The sequence below is a fragment of the Saccostrea cucullata genome, unplaced genomic scaffold (genome assembly GCF_032062105.1).
Source record: "Saccostrea cucullata isolate Sc308-1 unplaced genomic scaffold, CSIRO_AGI_Scuc_v1 ctg105, whole genome shotgun sequence".
NCBI lineage: Eukaryota > Metazoa > Mollusca > Bivalvia > Ostreida > Ostreidae > Saccostrea > Saccostrea cuccullata.
Window position 1 is genome coordinate 1,140,775 of NW_026919155.1, and position 17,589 is coordinate 1,158,363.

General features: G+C 35.7%; 1 protein-coding gene across 1 annotated transcript; it reads left to right on the forward strand.

Annotated features, from left to right (window-relative positions):
* The first annotated feature begins 1,245 nt into the window (after positions 1-1,245).
* On the forward strand, positions 1,246-17,156 carry LOC134281011 (uncharacterized). The gene is made up of 10 exons (XM_062763468.1): positions 1,246-1,353; positions 2,815-2,874; positions 4,531-4,898; positions 5,844-5,994; positions 11,518-12,482; positions 12,654-13,558; positions 13,764-14,050; positions 14,323-14,547; positions 14,760-14,857; positions 15,093-17,156. The coding sequence occupies exons 2-10, from the start codon at positions 2,856-2,858 to the stop codon at positions 16,056-16,058; spliced, it is 3,984 nt and encodes a 1,327-aa protein (XP_062619452.1). The 5' UTR covers positions 1,246-1,353; positions 2,815-2,855; the 3' UTR covers positions 16,059-17,156.
* The last annotated feature ends 433 nt before the right edge of the window (positions 17,157-17,589 follow it).

A 17,589-nucleotide genomic window follows, 5' to 3' on the forward strand; every position in this document is an offset into this window, starting at 1 on the left:
ATGGTCTAGACTAATAATTTGTATGAAAAACAGCAGCCAGCAATTAATTGACTTAATAATAGATGGGATTTGCTGACAAAGTCATTATATCAACCATAGAAGTTGCAAAATGTTGACTATAAGAATATTGATACAGATCTATAATTAGGACCCTCAGTTAACTGTGTTTATTTTCCCACTATTCATTTTTCAAGAAAATTTGAGGAAAATACCAGTAGTTATATAAATAATAATTTCTATTGCTCTTTATATTCCTCTGTACTGCAGAACAAAATGCTGTTGATAACAAAGACCAGAGAGCATTGGTCTGTATCATGTTTTTAAAGAATAATAGTAATAAAAAAATTCCCAAAAGGTTGCTATTTTCCCAGTATTTATGACCCAGCCATTATCCCCAAAAGAAGAGCCAGAGCCCTGTCAGATGTCATTGTTTTATCAACTTGTTTTTCAATAGCTTGCCTTGTTTTAGGAATATATTGTTCATTACATACGGCATTTGTAGCTTATCAAATCATCTAGCTGGGAGAAACAAAATCCATATGTAAGCTTGTGATTAGGGTTTATTGCTTCATATTTAAGGAAAGTTGGCAAGAGAAAAGTTGAAGTCATTACTTTTATCATTATGTTTAGTTTTGTTGTAATTTAAGTTACCATTTATTAATAAACTGTCAATCTAATCCTTTAATCTGCTCATGTATTGCTAAACAAAGATCTGAACTTCGAAAGAAACCCCATTCAGGATGCAGAATTATCTTAAAAGAAACTTAAGTCATATTTTATCCTCCTCCTCATTCACATTTATATTATCATGTTTAATATATCTAATATTGGTAATTATATGCAGAAAAAAATTTACTGGTCAAATGATTCAGATCCTGAATAGTTATTTATTACAATTCATATCCGTTTTGATTTTATTTTATTTGTTTATATATTAACAAGATGGTACAGTAACTTTTGTTTATTTAATAACAAGTCTAATGGAGCAAAAGGTCTCGGTGCGAATTGTAAATGGGGCGAAACGTTCTGTTACCTTTGCCTTGAAATAGTAAAATTCAAAAATATTTTCCGGATTGATTTAACATGCGTGAAAACAAAAATAGAAAGCTTTATCTTTAAATTTAGTCTCTTGTAATATAAATAAGTAACAGATAAACTGAAATGACTCATGAACATCAAAAAATGAAACACGAAATATATTCCGGATTTAATAGACTTTTTCTGATCCTTTTCCGTTTAGTTCTTCCCAGTCGTATTCGATCTATTTCCGGAAACAACTTGGAATGTGGCGAGGTGTTATTTGTGTCCAGTTTGCAGTGATGTTGTTATGGAGCTGAAATAACCCCATCAGCGGTACGATTACATGTTTAAGAACCAAACTTTAATGATATTTTAACACATTTGACGATTTCAATAGCTTGGCGAGCACACGATCTCGCTGATTCGGTAGATTTACTTGCAGGAATGCTACCGCGCGTCCTTGACACGCTTGGTATAATTATAGCCTCGATAGCGTGTTGTGAGAAGACGATCGTCTTTGAATAAAAGGGCAGCTGTTTTGTGTTAACTGCTAGAAATCACGTTGTGATTAGGCCCTATATGCTGCAGAAAATTCTGTCCAGTTTAACTCTTTGTTCAGTTTATATTTATTTTTGGCGGTTTTTAAAATGCACTTGATATGAGCACATTCAAATGTAGGTCAAATCATGGTGACGTGATGGTCATGAGATGAAATTCCGACCAAAAAATCTTATTTAATATCAAATATTGATAATGCAGTGTCTGTACCTTTGCTTTCTCTCTTATTCTTACATTAACTGTGCACCTTTATTCTTTTTTTTTTTTTTTTAAACATGATGTAGAACTTTTCAAACTTTCTTATTCAGAGATTTTATGAGGAGGGTGAATATTGTCTCAAATAAAAATAAAGATAAAATTATGGCACAATCAATTTGATTTAAATATATCTTGATTCAACTTTCAACAATTTATGATAGAGATCGAGGCCTGTTCAGCTGGGCGAACGTTCGCGACCGCTCGCCAAAATTCCTTATACCTCCAGTAGTAATTTTGGTGAGCGCACGCGAACGTTTGCTCTGTTGAACAGGCCTCAGATGTTGACTCCAAAAGATGAAACATTGCCCGATGTGAAGTGGAGGCCCTGGGCAATATTTTCATCCCGAAAAGGCTAACATAATTTTGCCCAAAATACAGTCAATGATTGTTTTGTTGTATGAAAAACAAAATCGTTAAAATATTATTAATATTTTGGACCATCTTTAAAAACTTGTATGGTTGCCCTTTCCTGACCAACTGACCAAAAAATGGCCGACTCAAAACTTTTTTTTACATTCCAGGACATAATATTTTTTCTTTTTATTCCACTCATCCTGTCAACAAATAAAATGAAATTTTCTGGAAAAAAGTTTTTTTTCACCAACCTATGGACCCAGTAGTTTTTCCCTGAGTCGGGAGAGGGCAAACAAACAATTAATTATTTTAATGATAGCCTTGTTTTAATAAATCATCTGCATCTTATATAAGTTCAAGACCTATATAGTGAATTTTGCCTTATTTGTTAATGTTAATTTTAGCTATCTTCAAAAACCAATTTAAGATTGTTTTAAGTTGGATGAAGAGCAGATGGGCACTGACCAGCCCAAGAAAAGATTTCCAAGGTTATATCCGTGAGACTGTTACATATGCAGACATTTTATATCAACAAGCAACTGAATCTTGATTATTTAAATCAACAAAAATATTTTTTTCTGCATTTTTATTGTCAATGTCATTGTTTTTTTCTTTTTATTCCAGAATGACCCACCTTCTGTAATTTGATCACTGTTGTTCTCAGAATGGCTGAGAATTCTACAGGTAAACTGATATATTAATTATTTATAGAACTAATAATTAATCTACATATGTCATTTTTATAACAGTATATGTGCAGATTGTTCAGGTTTGTTATTGTCGTAATGTTTAATTAGGGCCCCGTGATCAGTCTGTCCGTCCAAGATCTCTTGTCCGGAGCATATCTTCTCTCTCTTTGGCCCAATCTGGCTCATTCTTCACCCACAGAGTGCCTTTGGGTAACCAGTGTGCAGTGACCTTGAACCATGTTTCTAGGTCAAATGTCAAGGTCATAGCTGAATTTTATGAAAAATCCTTGTCCAGAGCATATCTTCTCTCTTCTAGGCCCAATCTGGCTCATACTTCACCCACAGAGTGCCTTTGGGTAACTGGTGTGCAGTGACCTTGAATCATTTTTCTAGGGCTAAGGTCAAGGTCATAGCTGAATTTTATGAAAAATCCTTGTCTGGAGCATATCTTCTCTCTCCTTTGCCCAATCTGGCTCATACTTCACCCATAGAGTGCCTTTGGGTATCCGGTGTGCAATGACCTTGAACCTTGTTTCTAGGTCAAAGGTCAAGAACATAGCAGAATTATTTGAAAAATCCTTGTCCGTAGCATATCTTCTCTCTCCTTGGCCCAATCTGGCTCATACTTCACTCTCAGAGTGCCACTGGTTAGCTCACCTCGACGAAGTGCTGGATCTGACCTACATTTTCCAGATGAGTGACCAGGTTAAAGTCTTAGGAGCAGGTCCATTCCCAAGTAACTATATGCCCTACCCAGACCAAAATTGCATGGATGATGCATCTATTGATAAACACTACCAAATTTCCTTCGGATGCTGGATCTGACATACATTTTCCAGATGAGTGACCAGGTTAAAGTTTTGGAAGCAGGTCCTTTCCCAAATTACTATAGGCCCTACACGGACTAAACTTGCATGGATGATGCATCTATTGAGATGGACACTACCAGACTTACTTCGGGTGCTTGATCTGACCTACATTTTCCAGACAAGGGACAAGGTTAAAGTTTTTGGAACAGGTCAATCCCCAAAGAACTTTAAGACCAGTTTAAACAGAACTAGTTTGAATATTGTTGTCGGAATAAATACAAACTGTTAAGAAAAAAATATGATGTGAGATTTGCATTACTTAAACTTACAACATTCGTCGAGGTGAGCTTCGTAATCTTTGATTACCTATGTTCAATGGATGTGCAATGACCTTGGTCGAAGTTTCTAGGTCATGGTCAGAATTAGCTTCTCTGTTTAAAATCTTTGTTTGGTGCATAATTTTTTCCCCTTCATTCCAGTAAATTTATATAACTGGGGATACAAGATAACTTCGATATATATCTGTAAATTCGCAATATCCGTGAAGTCGTACTAAATGATACACAAATGTTCCTCTTCAAAATAAACCCTTTTTAACTACCTTGCATTTTCATGTTCATTGTTGAAAGCGGGGCCCTTTGAGATGGCCACCATCTCAATGATATCTAGTTTCTAATCGGTTATGAATGTTTTAAAATTTGAAAAGAGTTTAGAACTACATTTGGTAGGAACATGTTTATTAAAGGAAAAGTTTTCACATACAATGCAAATACTTCTGCACCTTTTATTAAAATTAATAAAATAATTCTGAAAAGTATGCAACAATAATTTTGTGATTCCAGATACAAATTACAGTGAGGTTTCAGTCAAGGTAGAGCAGGTAGACCAAGAGTATGAATATGGTGGTGCACTTCAAACTGAAGATGACAGCTTTACCCAGATTAAGACGGACCCCTCAGAACCGGACGAGAACTACAGTCAGCCCTCTGTATCTCAATGCCCCCCGCAGGTCAGTGGAGGGACCAATACTTCCTTCAGCATGCCTGTGATCTCATCTCCACCTATTGTGAACAGGGCACTTCTCAATGGAGGACCTAACATGCTTCAAACAGCACAGCAAGTACCCGCCAAAAAACAAATCGCAGCACTGGTTAAGGTGGCAGCACCAACATCCACGGGTACTAACATTAAACAGGAAGTGGATAAAGCAGTAAGTATAGGCCTCCAGATTTTTCACAGTTTAATAATATAATTCTAAAAGCTCTAACTGATTGATCAGTGAAATTTTCATTACTTTCTAAAAGTAGGCAGGTGTGTTACTGTGTGTAACATTGATTACGAAAATTTTATATGTAACACCGGGCTCAACACTTGTCTGATTTTCCATGTCCTGTTCATTTTGTAATCAGGCAAGTCAATTTCTAGACACAATTTTGTCAGATCTGACAAGTTCCTTTTTCTACCATTATGGAATATTATGAATATAAAAGAATCTTACAGAATCCTTAAAACACTACAATCACAGAAATTCAATGTCACTGGGTTCACAGGTGCATGAAAGTCAGTCAATATATTGGGTTTCAATATTCAATAGCTCAGTGGTTAGAGCACTGGCACTGTACGCCAGAGGCCCATGTTCAAGTTCTGTTTTGGGTATGATCGCGATATTTTTGACAGATTTATGCCCCTTGGACTTGGAAAAGTTCTGATTTGGGGGAGGGGGGCATAAGTGTTTTACAAACATTCTTGATTTAGTGAAATTCCTTTAAAACACCACTCCTGCTACAATTTTGGTCTAATTTCAATCTAACTTGGCACACAAGTAGACTACACTAAGATTTCTATCAGTTTTTGTTTTCAGTTAATGTTGTTGCCATGATTACTAAAAAAAAATTTTATAAATACATTCAAACTGTTACTCTTCCTTCAGTTTTAGTTTGATTTTATTATAATTTGGCACAGTAGTAGACTACATTAAGAGATTTGATTTTATTTATTGCTATCAGTTGCAAAGTTTCAAATCCAAGTGTCACTTTTAATTTTACATACAGACCAGTAGAGCTACAGTCTCATCAGAGGCTTCTAATTTTCCTAGTCTTTACTTTTATGATGTTAAATGTAATGTACTGTCAGATTATTTTTCTTTATGTTTTAGTGCTTTAAGCTGTCTCAAGATGGGGAGCAGTCATTATTTCTATCAGTAAACGTGGAGAAGAAATTATGTAGCTATGTGGGATCAGACATGGGAAGACAATTTCTAAGCAAGCGGCCAGATATCATGGAACATTTTTTCCAGTTTTGTCAAGGTACAGTAATTCTGTTTTATTAGATCCATACTGATGAAAGGTTATTTTAAAATCATTTTTTATCATTTTATATTATAGATTATACTAAGTCTTAATGAATTACCAAGTCCCCTCTGAATTTTGTTGATCAAAAGATTTTAAAAGTGCCTGAGATAAGAGATTGTTCATTTTTCTTTTCTAAACGTCTCCACCTTCCCTGCCTTTTGTGTAGTAAAGGAACCCTCTGATTAGTCCATCTTTTGTGTTTGGGGAAAGAGGGGTGCCTTTAATTTTTACTTTTAAATATGCAACTATTTCTCTGCCTTTTAGCACATGCTTTATAATTTCAATCTTATTTCAATTTAAGTAAATTGATGTTAATAATGCCCTTTCTGTAAATGGCTTGGTTGTCACATATTTAAAGATTATATGTTGATATTAAGTTTTGTGAAAAATGTGAAACAAATACAACATACAGGTTTTTCCAAATCTAATAAATTTATTGATATATCTTTACATATTTTGTAGATTTCAAATAAACGTGGTTTTCCGATCACAAATCTAAACTTGTTTGTTGTTTTTATTCCACAATTAGAAAGAGAAAAAATAAAACAAAGACAAAAAGCAATATCATATTATGATGTTGGTTTTTAGATTTTCTACGAAATCAATATGAGGCTGAAAGCACAATTCCTGAACATCCAACATCACAATATATGAAGCGAAAACGAGAGGAAAATTCAGATCTGGATCAGCCGAAGAAAAAGCGGAAAAGAAGCAAGAAAGACGGCCCAAAAGACAATGATGAAAACTCATTGGATTCTCTTCCAGAACAAGTTAGGTTTGCAGAGTTAGTGTTCACTGAGGGATATGAAGAGAGCTTTGATAGTTCCTACAGTGTTCTAGAGGGAATGGAACCAAATCTAGAGGGAAGTTACCAGATAAGCTACACAGACACAGGAGATGTCAGTATGACAGAGAGTGTAGAAAATTCCACCGAAAACGATGGGCCTGACCCATTGCAAGACTTTGTCAGCAATTTAGTAACAGCGGCTCCAAAAGCAAACAAAAAGAGGGGCACATATAAAGTGTACAGTGCAGACCTGAGGGCCAAGATAGGGAAGCATGCTGCAGAAAATGGAGTAGCATCGGCCTGTAGAATGTTTGGGGTTAAGGAGAGCACAGGGAGAAGTCTGAAAAAAGCCTACTTAAAGGCTCTAGAAAAGGAACCATCAAAGTGTATCCTGCAGCTGCCGAAAAGAGACAAACCAATAGGAGCACCAGAAAACCCTTCCACCGATACTGAACAAACAGAACCAAAGGCTGAGGATGAGGAATCAGAAACTCCTTCTCAGAGTTCAGTTGGTGATACTCTAAATGACAGTCTAAATGATACTCTTGATGAAAGTATAGCAAACAAAATCAAAGAAACTGTGGCTGAAGTATTCAATAAAGACACAACTGAAAATGCCGAGAATGTAAAGGAGAATGAGAATCAAGATATTCTCCAAGACTTTGTCAGTAATTTGATAACTATGGCTCCAAAAGAAAACAAAAGGGAGAAGAGAGGAAGCTACAAGGTGTATAGTGCAGATCTGAGGGCTAAAATTGGAAAGTATGCAGTGGACAATGGTGTGGCTTGTGCATCAAGATTCTTTGATGTGAGAGAAAGTACTGTTAGAAGTCTTAAAAAGGCTTATCTGAAAGCTATAGAGAGTGATCCCTCTAAGGATATATCAGAACTCCCTAAAGGTGACAGGGGACGACCTCTTGTGTTAGGGAAGTATGATGAAGAAGTCCTAAGACATGTGAAAAAGATTGAAGCTGATGGAGGAATTGTGAACTCATGGATAATTATGTCCATATCTAAAGCTGTATTAATGCATAGACAGAAGTCACTCCTTGCAGAGTTTGGAGGACCAATTGATATTACAAAGACTTTAGCCAAATCCATTCTTAGACGGTTTGGATATTCCAAAGCCAGAACAAACAAATCCTTCCCCAAACCTCTGCCATCTAATTTCAGTGAACTTAAAACAACCTTTATGTCCAATGTAAGTGAATATGTGAAAGAGTTTTCCATTCCAAATTCTTTGGTGATATTTGTTCATGAATCCAGCCTTCCCATGGTTCCTGGTGGGAACTGGAGCTTAGAAAAGGAAGGATCCCGCCAACTTAACATCCCAGGGATCGAGGACAAGCGTCAGATGACCATTGGTCTGGCCTGTTCTGCTGGAGGGCATTTACTGGAACCACAGGTCATCTATAAAGGCAAGACGGAGGCCTGCCTACCCAAGTACCAGTTTCCTGAGGGATGGGTTGTCAGCCAGTCACAAGATTTACTGCCCAATGCTGATACAGCTAGAGGGTATGTCACTGATTTTAAAGAAATAATTCCACAGTAAACATTGAATTTTATTTATATATTTTATGAATATAGAATGTTTTAAGAACAAATATAAGAGATAAAGTAAAAAAAATGAAAGGAAAGACTCAGATAAATATTGTACACAAGAACAGATTACAGAAGATGCACATATATTACAAATTGTTATTCAGACATACTTTTGAATTGATTTTCAGCTTCCTGAGTTCCACAATTATTCCATACATCTCCTCTCAACTCACCGAGGAAAAGCCAGAACAGCGGACACTGCTCATCTGGGATCTCTCTAACCAACAGAGGGAAAACGAGGAATTCAAGGACCTGTTAAACCGAAATAACATTGATGTCATAAACGTTCCACCTAACTGTAAAGAGCACCTGCACCCACTGGAGAGGCTAGTCAATCAGCATTACATTGCGTTACTGGAGAAGGAATTCCAGTCCTGGTATTCTGACATTGTGTATGAACGCCTGAGAGGGGGTGAAACTGATGACAATATGGCTACCATGGTTGACCTACGACTTTCTCTCTTGAAACCTGTACATGCAGGCTGGCTAGTCAAATCTCACGAGACTGTTAAGAGTAATTCAGACATTGTATCACAAAGCATAGAACTCACTGGAATTTTACACACATTGTCAGAATTACAGATGAATGTTTAAAAGGAATAGACTTTTAGAATACTCAAATCATGTAAAGATGTTGTCATATATGGCTTATTGATAAAAATGTTCGATATACTAGTAGTTTCCTATGTACAAATGTACCAAACATTTTCCTTTGGTTTTTGAATATTTTTTGAATATTTAAATTTTAAAATGAATTTTTGTATGATAGACTAAAATTGATTTGAATAGATTTTCTATGTGGTATGTACATGTATTTTGTGTTCATATACAAATTTTGCAGGCAATTTTGTCAAATATACAGTTTGTTTCTTACAATGTTCAAATAATTTAAACAATGTTCTACTTCTATCTGATTTATATTTGCTTTTCATTATTGAAATCCAGAATAAATATGTTCGAAATTGAGGTCTTCATTCAGCAAAAATATACAAATTTAAGTTGTTTACATGTAAATGTAGGGCCAAGTCCGCTTTTGCAGGTAGATTTATATAAAAGATTGTGAAGATTAAATGACATCTTTTAAAACCTTGTCAGGAACCTCACTCTTGGTCAGAGAAGTTGAATTTTATATGAAAGCTTCATTATATAGACTAGACTTAAGTTGTTAAACTCATGACTATCTGGAAGTGTTAGAGCATAAAATGATCAAGGTTTTGTTTAGAAATATATAGCTGGTAGGTGGAAAAAAATCTTTGAAAAATCTTCCTGAAGCACCACTAGGCCACGAAAGTTGAAAATATCTGGACATAGCAATAGATTCAAGTTTGTTCAAATCATAGGGGTATTGTGGGATCACTTTAAGTGATCGAGGTTTTACATGGAAATAAAGATTGGAAAATCTTTATAAATTTTCTCAATAACAGTAAAGACGTTTTATCTTAAAACACACTGACTTATAACTAAGTGCTAAGGGACAGACTATTTTGCTTCATTAAAAACATAATTTGTTATATATCCTTAACCCCTTACATGGCATATACGCATTTCTACGCATCTGACTTGAAAAACGAGTATAGTGTGAAAAACATTAATAACTTCATTAATACTGCAAATATCAGAATAAATCTTGCACCGTTGGAAAGAGAAAATAATTACAATAAAATAAAATTTATTTAATTGGTTGTACTAGTTTTTTGCTAGCTTGAGTTAAACTTTGCACACTATTTGAGCGATTTTGCCATTATCAAACTCAATACAGGGGTAACACGTAATATGTAAAAATGCTAAATTCTGGTGATTACCTTCCAACCCCACCCCATCCCCTCAAAATACTTAAAATTGGTTTGTTAAAAAAATGTACAACATGCTCATAACTATCAAAACAACAATAAAATATATTTTGATATATTTAACTTTAAGCAAAAAAACTAGAATGAAACTCATTCTTGAATAAATGGAAATTCCAGTATGATTATGGTTTATTTCGTTGCCATGGCAACTGAAATGAAATTTTTATAACCATATTCAGAAACTACAGAATACCTGCTTTCAGAATATAACATTGATATATACAAAAAATTCAAGAAATATTAAAAAAAAAATGCATTGAAATCTTCATATCAGTTTGACTAGAAATGCTTAAAATCTTTGCCATGGAAGGGGTTAAAGGTCACAATACATTTAAAAACCAAGGAGAATGAAAATAACTTCTCAATAAGCATCAATTTATCATAAGTGTGTTCGTTATAACCATGGTTATCTGTAGTCAGATTAATAAGAAGGCAGATTAATAAGAAGGCAGATTAATAAGAAGGCATCTTCAGGTAGTTTAGAATAAAGTTTGTCCAAATCTTGACTCGCAGCTATCCCACTCACAACCAGTGGATAAATGTTTTATTATACTGATGTACATAAAATAAGGTTTGGAGGTGATTGACATCATGATGACGTCAAATGTATATAATTATTTATATCCTCAAGTAATTTAGACTCAAAGACATTGTTCAAATCAAAACCTATTAGGAAACATTTTAACAGAGGATCAAAGACATTGTTCAAATCAAAACCTTTAGGGATGGGATGGTATAGGTCCAAAATGATAGATCAAAATTTTAGATGACAATATACATTGTATTGGGAAAAAATTTCCAAGAGCAGTAAAAATATATTTACATTATCTGATAATCATAATGCTATGAGTTGCTTCAAATCATGACTCCCATGTATAATCAATGTTTTAGAAAATGCTAGGGGGATATCTAATGTAGAAATGGTAGGTCCCTAGTGACTCAGGTAAGCATTATAGTCCGTGGGCCTCGTTTCTTGTTAATTTATGTCCGTCTGCATAAAGAAACTGTTCTGCAGACATTCTAGAATTATTAAGATTTGATTTTTATAATTTAGATGGTTATTCATTTATATTCTTTACATGTGCTTGAAATAAATAAGACAATTTCAAGATTGAACTATTAACATGATTAAATTGAGTATTGTTTAGTATTTTGATTTATTTGTGCAAATGTTACAAAATTACAGTCCAAAATTTAAAACCCAAAAATTAATAAATAGTATGTTTTTTTCCACTGCAGATGTATACAACACTGAGAAAGAATCCAAGAAAAAATCAAGTGAAGCGGCTATTCTGTCAGCACAGAAGAAACTGAAACCAAAGCCAGCTGTTAAACGACCTAATATCCTACAACAAAATACTCCACCAACCCAACAACCCACACCACAGCCCACTCTACAGCCAACTCAACCCCTGAAACAACCCACTCAACCCTTAAAACAAATAGTCCCAGCACTTATTCCAGTGCCAGGAAAAGGGGGAGGATCTATACCTATACCAGGGAACCTGCTCCACCCTGTATCACAGCCCCCACCCGGAACTCAGCTCCTTGTTCTTCCTCCAGCGGCACAATCCATGCCAGAAATTGCCAAAATTCTAAACACTTCCACAGTCACCAATATAAAAAGTATGGTTCCAAAATCTATAGAGACCGGGAGGAAGCGGAAAAAATATGAAAAAGATGGCCCTGAAGGCGAACCTCCGAAAAAACAACCCCCTGCTCCAGATATGCCATTCAGAATGAACATCAAAAAGTTAAATGCTGGAGCAACAAAGTCCACACTGATGACATTGAGACAATCACTGGAGAGCAAAACTGGCACTGGTTCAAACCCAGTAATTCTAGATAACACAGCACAAGCTTCCACATCAACACAACAACCCAGAATGATCTCCATCATACAGAAATTTGGAGATAATAAAAAGAATCCCAGTTATGGAGAAGTCCTAAAGGAGGCCATGAAGAATTCCTTGTCAGAAAATTCCTCCATATTGGCCAACAAGTTTGACATGACTCCAGAGATCACGCCTCAAGAGTATGATTTGTCTCTGATTAAAAAGGAACCGAAGGACACGCCCCCTGTTGAGAAGGCACCTATGGATCCTCCATTTGAATTGTTCTCTAAGTCTATCAAACTTAGTGAGGCCCCCACAGACATCCATTCTTTGTTCTTCAGCTACACAACCAGAAAAGTCAAGAAAATGGTAGGATTCTATTTCATGTTGTGGTAACAAAATGTGTAACAAAATTAGAAAACCACAAGTAAGAAAATATGATTTAAGTTTATGGTTGATTGCTTGAATATTGCCACATTTTGGGGACATGTTTGTTTTTAAAACTTGTGGACTTAATGTTTGAAAATTACATTTATGTAGGTAAGAAGAACCAAGAAGAAACCAGTTAGGCCAAGTAAACCCATTGTTCAAGAAATAAAAGAAAATCCTGATTCTAATCCAGAGCCACCAGAAAAGACGGACTCAACTCCAAAACCTTACAGCTTCAGACAGCGCACAAAGAAAAAGACATTTGGAGATGATTATGTAGAAGATTTCAAAGAAGAATTCAAGGGTAGGAGTAGAGGCAAGGTGGAGATGAAGAGGGAAGAAGAGGAGTTTATTGATGATGATAGGGATGAAGATTACAAGGCTGAGGTTAATGAGGAGGAGGAAGAGAATGGACACAATGCAGAGCTGGATGGTGATGAGGAAGACGACGACGATGATGAGAATTCAGATGAGTCCAAACCAGCAGAAGAAGAGGAAGAAGATAGAACCAAATTCAAATACTACGATGAGAGCAATCTGGAGGAATTCTTTGATGACCAGCGCCACACCACCAACAGAAACAGGAGAGGAGACTATAACTGCAAGTTGTGTCTGAACACATTTAAGTGGTCTATGACGTACGTACAACACATGGTGGATAAACATGAACAATTTCTACAGAACATGAGGGTTCACCAGTGTGTTTTGTGTGACAAGTGCTTCCTTGCTAATGAAGATTTGGCTGCCCATTACAGGAAAGTTCACAAACAGTTAGACTGCTTCATCTGTAAGAGATGCAACGCCACCTTTAATGCGGCACCAAGCTTCCACAAACATCTGGAAACCTGTGGTGAGAAGATTGAGAGGGAGGCAGAAACTGATGAAATGTTTCTACAACCAGGAAAAGAGGGAGGAAACAAGTCACCGTATACGTGTAATGTCTGTCTGAGGGTCCTAAAAACAGCAGAGGGGCTGGAAAAACACATGAAGATGCACGAGGATGACTCCTACCTCATGTAAGTTGACCTGTTGACTCTTTCTTCATTACTGATGAAAAAACAAGGGATATTTCAAAATCAGGACATGTATTGTAGTACTGTGAAAAAAAAAATTCAATTAGCTTTAATTGTAATACCGGTACATCTATTGTAGGTAGATTGATAGCAAAGACTATGATTTGTGTAACAAATTTATGAAGTTTAAATGTTTTTTTTTCTCTAGATGTGATATCTGTGGTGTTCAGTGTACCACAAAAACCAAGCTTAACAACCACAAAGCTAACCGCCACCACGCCAAGCTGGGTAAGATAGCCTGTCCTAACTGTGACCGCCGCTTTATGACTGTCTGGGCTATGTACCGACATAACCAAGAAGTCCACGGCTGTACCCAGGATATCTGTAAGGAGTGTGGAAAATTCTTTGACACAGAGGAACAACTGTTGGAGCATATCGGCCAGGTCCATCCCCACCTGAGTCAAGATGTGTCCCGATTCTCCTGCGAGGAGTGTGGTAGGTTTAATTAGGATTAATACAATGTAGTGACAATGAGAGAATTTTAGGACAACAAAAATTAATGATTTTATTACATTTTAGTTTTATTAGATACTACATGTGAATATCTCCATAGAGAACTTTTGTAAAGCTTTTAAGTGTTCTATAACCTCCGGCACACAATCGGGTGTTATGTATTATTAGTTGCATAGCACTGTAGTGACTGGGTTCATTTAGAGATATCTATCAAATATCAATGTTCTAATGATTTAGAGTTGTTTATTTTTCAGGTAAATGGTTTGAGCAAGCTCGATACCTGTATGTCCACTATAAGGAAGTCCACAGAAAACAGAGGTCAGTTTGTGGATATTGTGGAAAAGGCTTCTCCAATCGAGATGAATTCCATGCACACAAGAAAACCCATGACTTGTCCATCCCAAACACCTGTAAGATCTGTGCCAAAACCTGGAATACTCCAGAAGATCTAGAAAAACACATGCGCTTTCACGTGAGAGGTTTGTTGATTCCAATTTAATCCTTGTTCTACTTTTAATTTGATTAATTGTGAAATTGCATGTGCTTTTAAGGTCATCGAGTCCTATGATAAACTGCTAAAAGAAAATGCCACATGTAAAGAGATTTGTTCAAAATGGCTTTTGATATTAACCATTTAATTTTGGATGCATCTACATATATTTTCTAATTGCAAAGTATTTCTTTTTTGCAGGTAAAACACTTCACCAATGTGACATTTGTAAAGATGTTTTCATCCGCAGACAAGACCTTATAGATCACATGGTCAACCACACACAGACATTCCCATATGTAAGTACATCCACTGTTTATACATATTACTGTAAATCACTATTTGCGAGAACTTTATTTTCACGTAAGTGCTTGCAAAAATTTATTTCTTGTGTATAACCACACACAGAGATTAAATATGCAAGAACCTGGCTTCTGAAAATTTATGTCACTATTGCGTAATTGCACTATTTTTGCATGATAAACCATATTCCTTTGAAATTTTATTGTGTTTTAAACTTGAATTTGTTTTTAGATCTGCAAGGAGTGTGGGAAGGGCTTCAAAAATAAAGGGAAGCTGAAGGTTCACATGATTTCCCACGTGTCCCATCGCCCCTTCCAATGTGATATTTGTGGAATGTCCTTCAAGATGAAGGCAACCCTGGGCACTCACATAAAGCGACATAAAGAAGTCAAACCTTTCAAGTGTAACTACTGCCCTCTCCGATTCAAATCTGTGGAAGGATCCAGAAATCACATGCTCCATAAGCATATAACACCGGAAGAACTGAAATACATTAAGTTCAAGGTTTATAAATGTGAATATTGTAACAAACTGATGGGTCAGAAGCACATGTACATGCGGCATGTTCGCCTTCATACAGGAGAAAGGCCTTGTGTGTGTGATGTGTGTGGGAGGTCATTCACAATGCCAGCCACACTAAACGTCCACAAAAAGACCCATCTGGAGAGAAAACCCCATCACTGTGACACATGTAACTTTGGCTTTATAGATGCTCACAAGTTGGGGAAACATTTTCAGACAATAAGGCACAAACAAATGGTAGAGCAGAAGAAGAGGATCAAGCAATTAGCGGAAACTAGAGAGAGAAACATGATGAAGGCAACAGAGGAAACAGGGGTTGTAGACAGTGTCACGGTAAAACTGGAGGCGATGGATGATGTGTCCATATACGAGGGGCCCGACAGAACACAGATAAACCTCGGCAACGAGACGGTGGTGGTCGAGAGGGCGGCCGATGATCCCCCACAGAACGAGAGGCTCCAACAGGGGGAAATCAGCCAAACTGTGGGGATCCTTCAGGGTTTTACAGACACTAGCGGTAATTTATTGTCCCTGGTGTCAGTACCTGGGGGGCCATTTCCACAGCTTTTGTCTCAAGTTCAGCAGAATGCTGAACTATCCAATCAAATCATTGCACAGGGTGTTGATATAACCAATCAACTCATTGTTCCCAAAGAAGAAAATATGAATGCATGAAATAAATGTAGGTTGATACATTGTTGAAATATGTCTTTCCTTGATTATTTTATGAAGATTAGCCATGTACATGTAATGTCTAATAATAGGTTATAGACAATGTGTGGTGGAAGACTTCAGATTTTTGCATGCAAGAGGTATTGAGTTGAACATAAAATTTTTATGTCAATTTACTAGTTAAAATTTTTATATGTACCATATTTTACACGTATTTTTGAATTTGTTGGTTTCTATGTTGCATGAAAGGCAATTATTTTTCATGAATATTTTGTAGAGTACCAGTAGAATACCTGTTTTCATTTATAATGTTTATATGATTTATGTGTATATTGATTTCAGAAATGTTTCTCCTTTGTAAAGTAGAGGTTACCTTTTTTACATCAAAGCATTAATGGTTGTAAAGAAACAATGTCAAACAATTGACTTTTGCCTTTAGTTATAATAGAGATTTTATCCATATGTTTCTAACTGATTGTGATAAAGCACCAAAGGAAATTTCATGAGTCCTGCAAAGATTATAACTCTCTTAAATGTCAACTGCTTAAAATATTCCAGTGTTTGAATTTCTACAGCGTTTTTCTATGAGTAATTTTTTTTGGTACATGAATTTCAATGTTACATTCTAATACATCATTTTCATAAGCATAATTGTGATATCAATGTTGTAAATATGTATATATTTTTCATTCTGAATTATCATGGATATATATGCATGTTCCTTTTGTGTTCAAGAAGAGACTGTAGTTGTCAGTGTTTCAATTTTTACACATTTTTAATTCAATCTGAAAAGTTGACTATTATTTCATTTTAAAGCTTAGTTAGATTTATAAGAATTATTTACACCATTTTATTTTATGCCACATCATGCAATTGATTGTATTGAGTTATATAAAGAGATCATGCAGACAGATTTTTAAAAGTAGAAGCAAGAACTGTCATTTTTGGACATAACTGAAATTCACACTCTTTGGTATCAACTGTACAGTGCATTTCAAAAGCTCACAGATCTTCTCAGTCTGTAGATACTCTATGGCTACTAAAATGAGAGACGGGTAAAATCTGGTTTTAATTTCTTTTAAACGTTTTGGTTTTCTCTTCAGTGTGAATTATTCGAGAACCCTTTTGTAATGAAATTTAGCATAGCTATATACTAGATTTTGAGGATGTAGGTTTCTGTTAAAAATTGTTCCACACGCTCGAGAACCATTTGAGCTATTGCAATGAAATTTTATATAACAACTCCCTGTGGTGGCCTTGATTTTGAGGTCAAAAGGTCCGTAAATTTATACATTCTGTCTGTATGTAATACTATCATTTCCCATATGCAATGTAATTTTATGTAGCCCCTCTCAAAGTGCCCGCCCCGTTTGTTTTATTAGTATTTATAGTATTACATGGCGCTATTTTTAGCACAGGGGCATGAGGAGAGTTATTGCGTATAAAACATTTTTGAACTGTTTAATAAAGGCTAAATTCAAACACCATGGATTGTGTTGAAAACATGAATATATACATGTATGTGACTTCAGTT

Excerpts from the sequence above, each read along its gene's own strand:
- LOC134281011 (XM_062763468.1), top strand. Across the intron at positions 12,483-12,653 it reads CCAGAAAAGTCAAGAAAATG|GTAAGAAGAACCAAGAAGAA; the intron begins GTAGGATTCTAT and ends ACATTTATGTAG. Across the intron at positions 14,548-14,759 it reads CATGCGCTTTCACGTGAGAG|GTAAAACACTTCACCAATGT; the intron begins GTTTGTTGATTC and ends TCTTTTTTGCAG.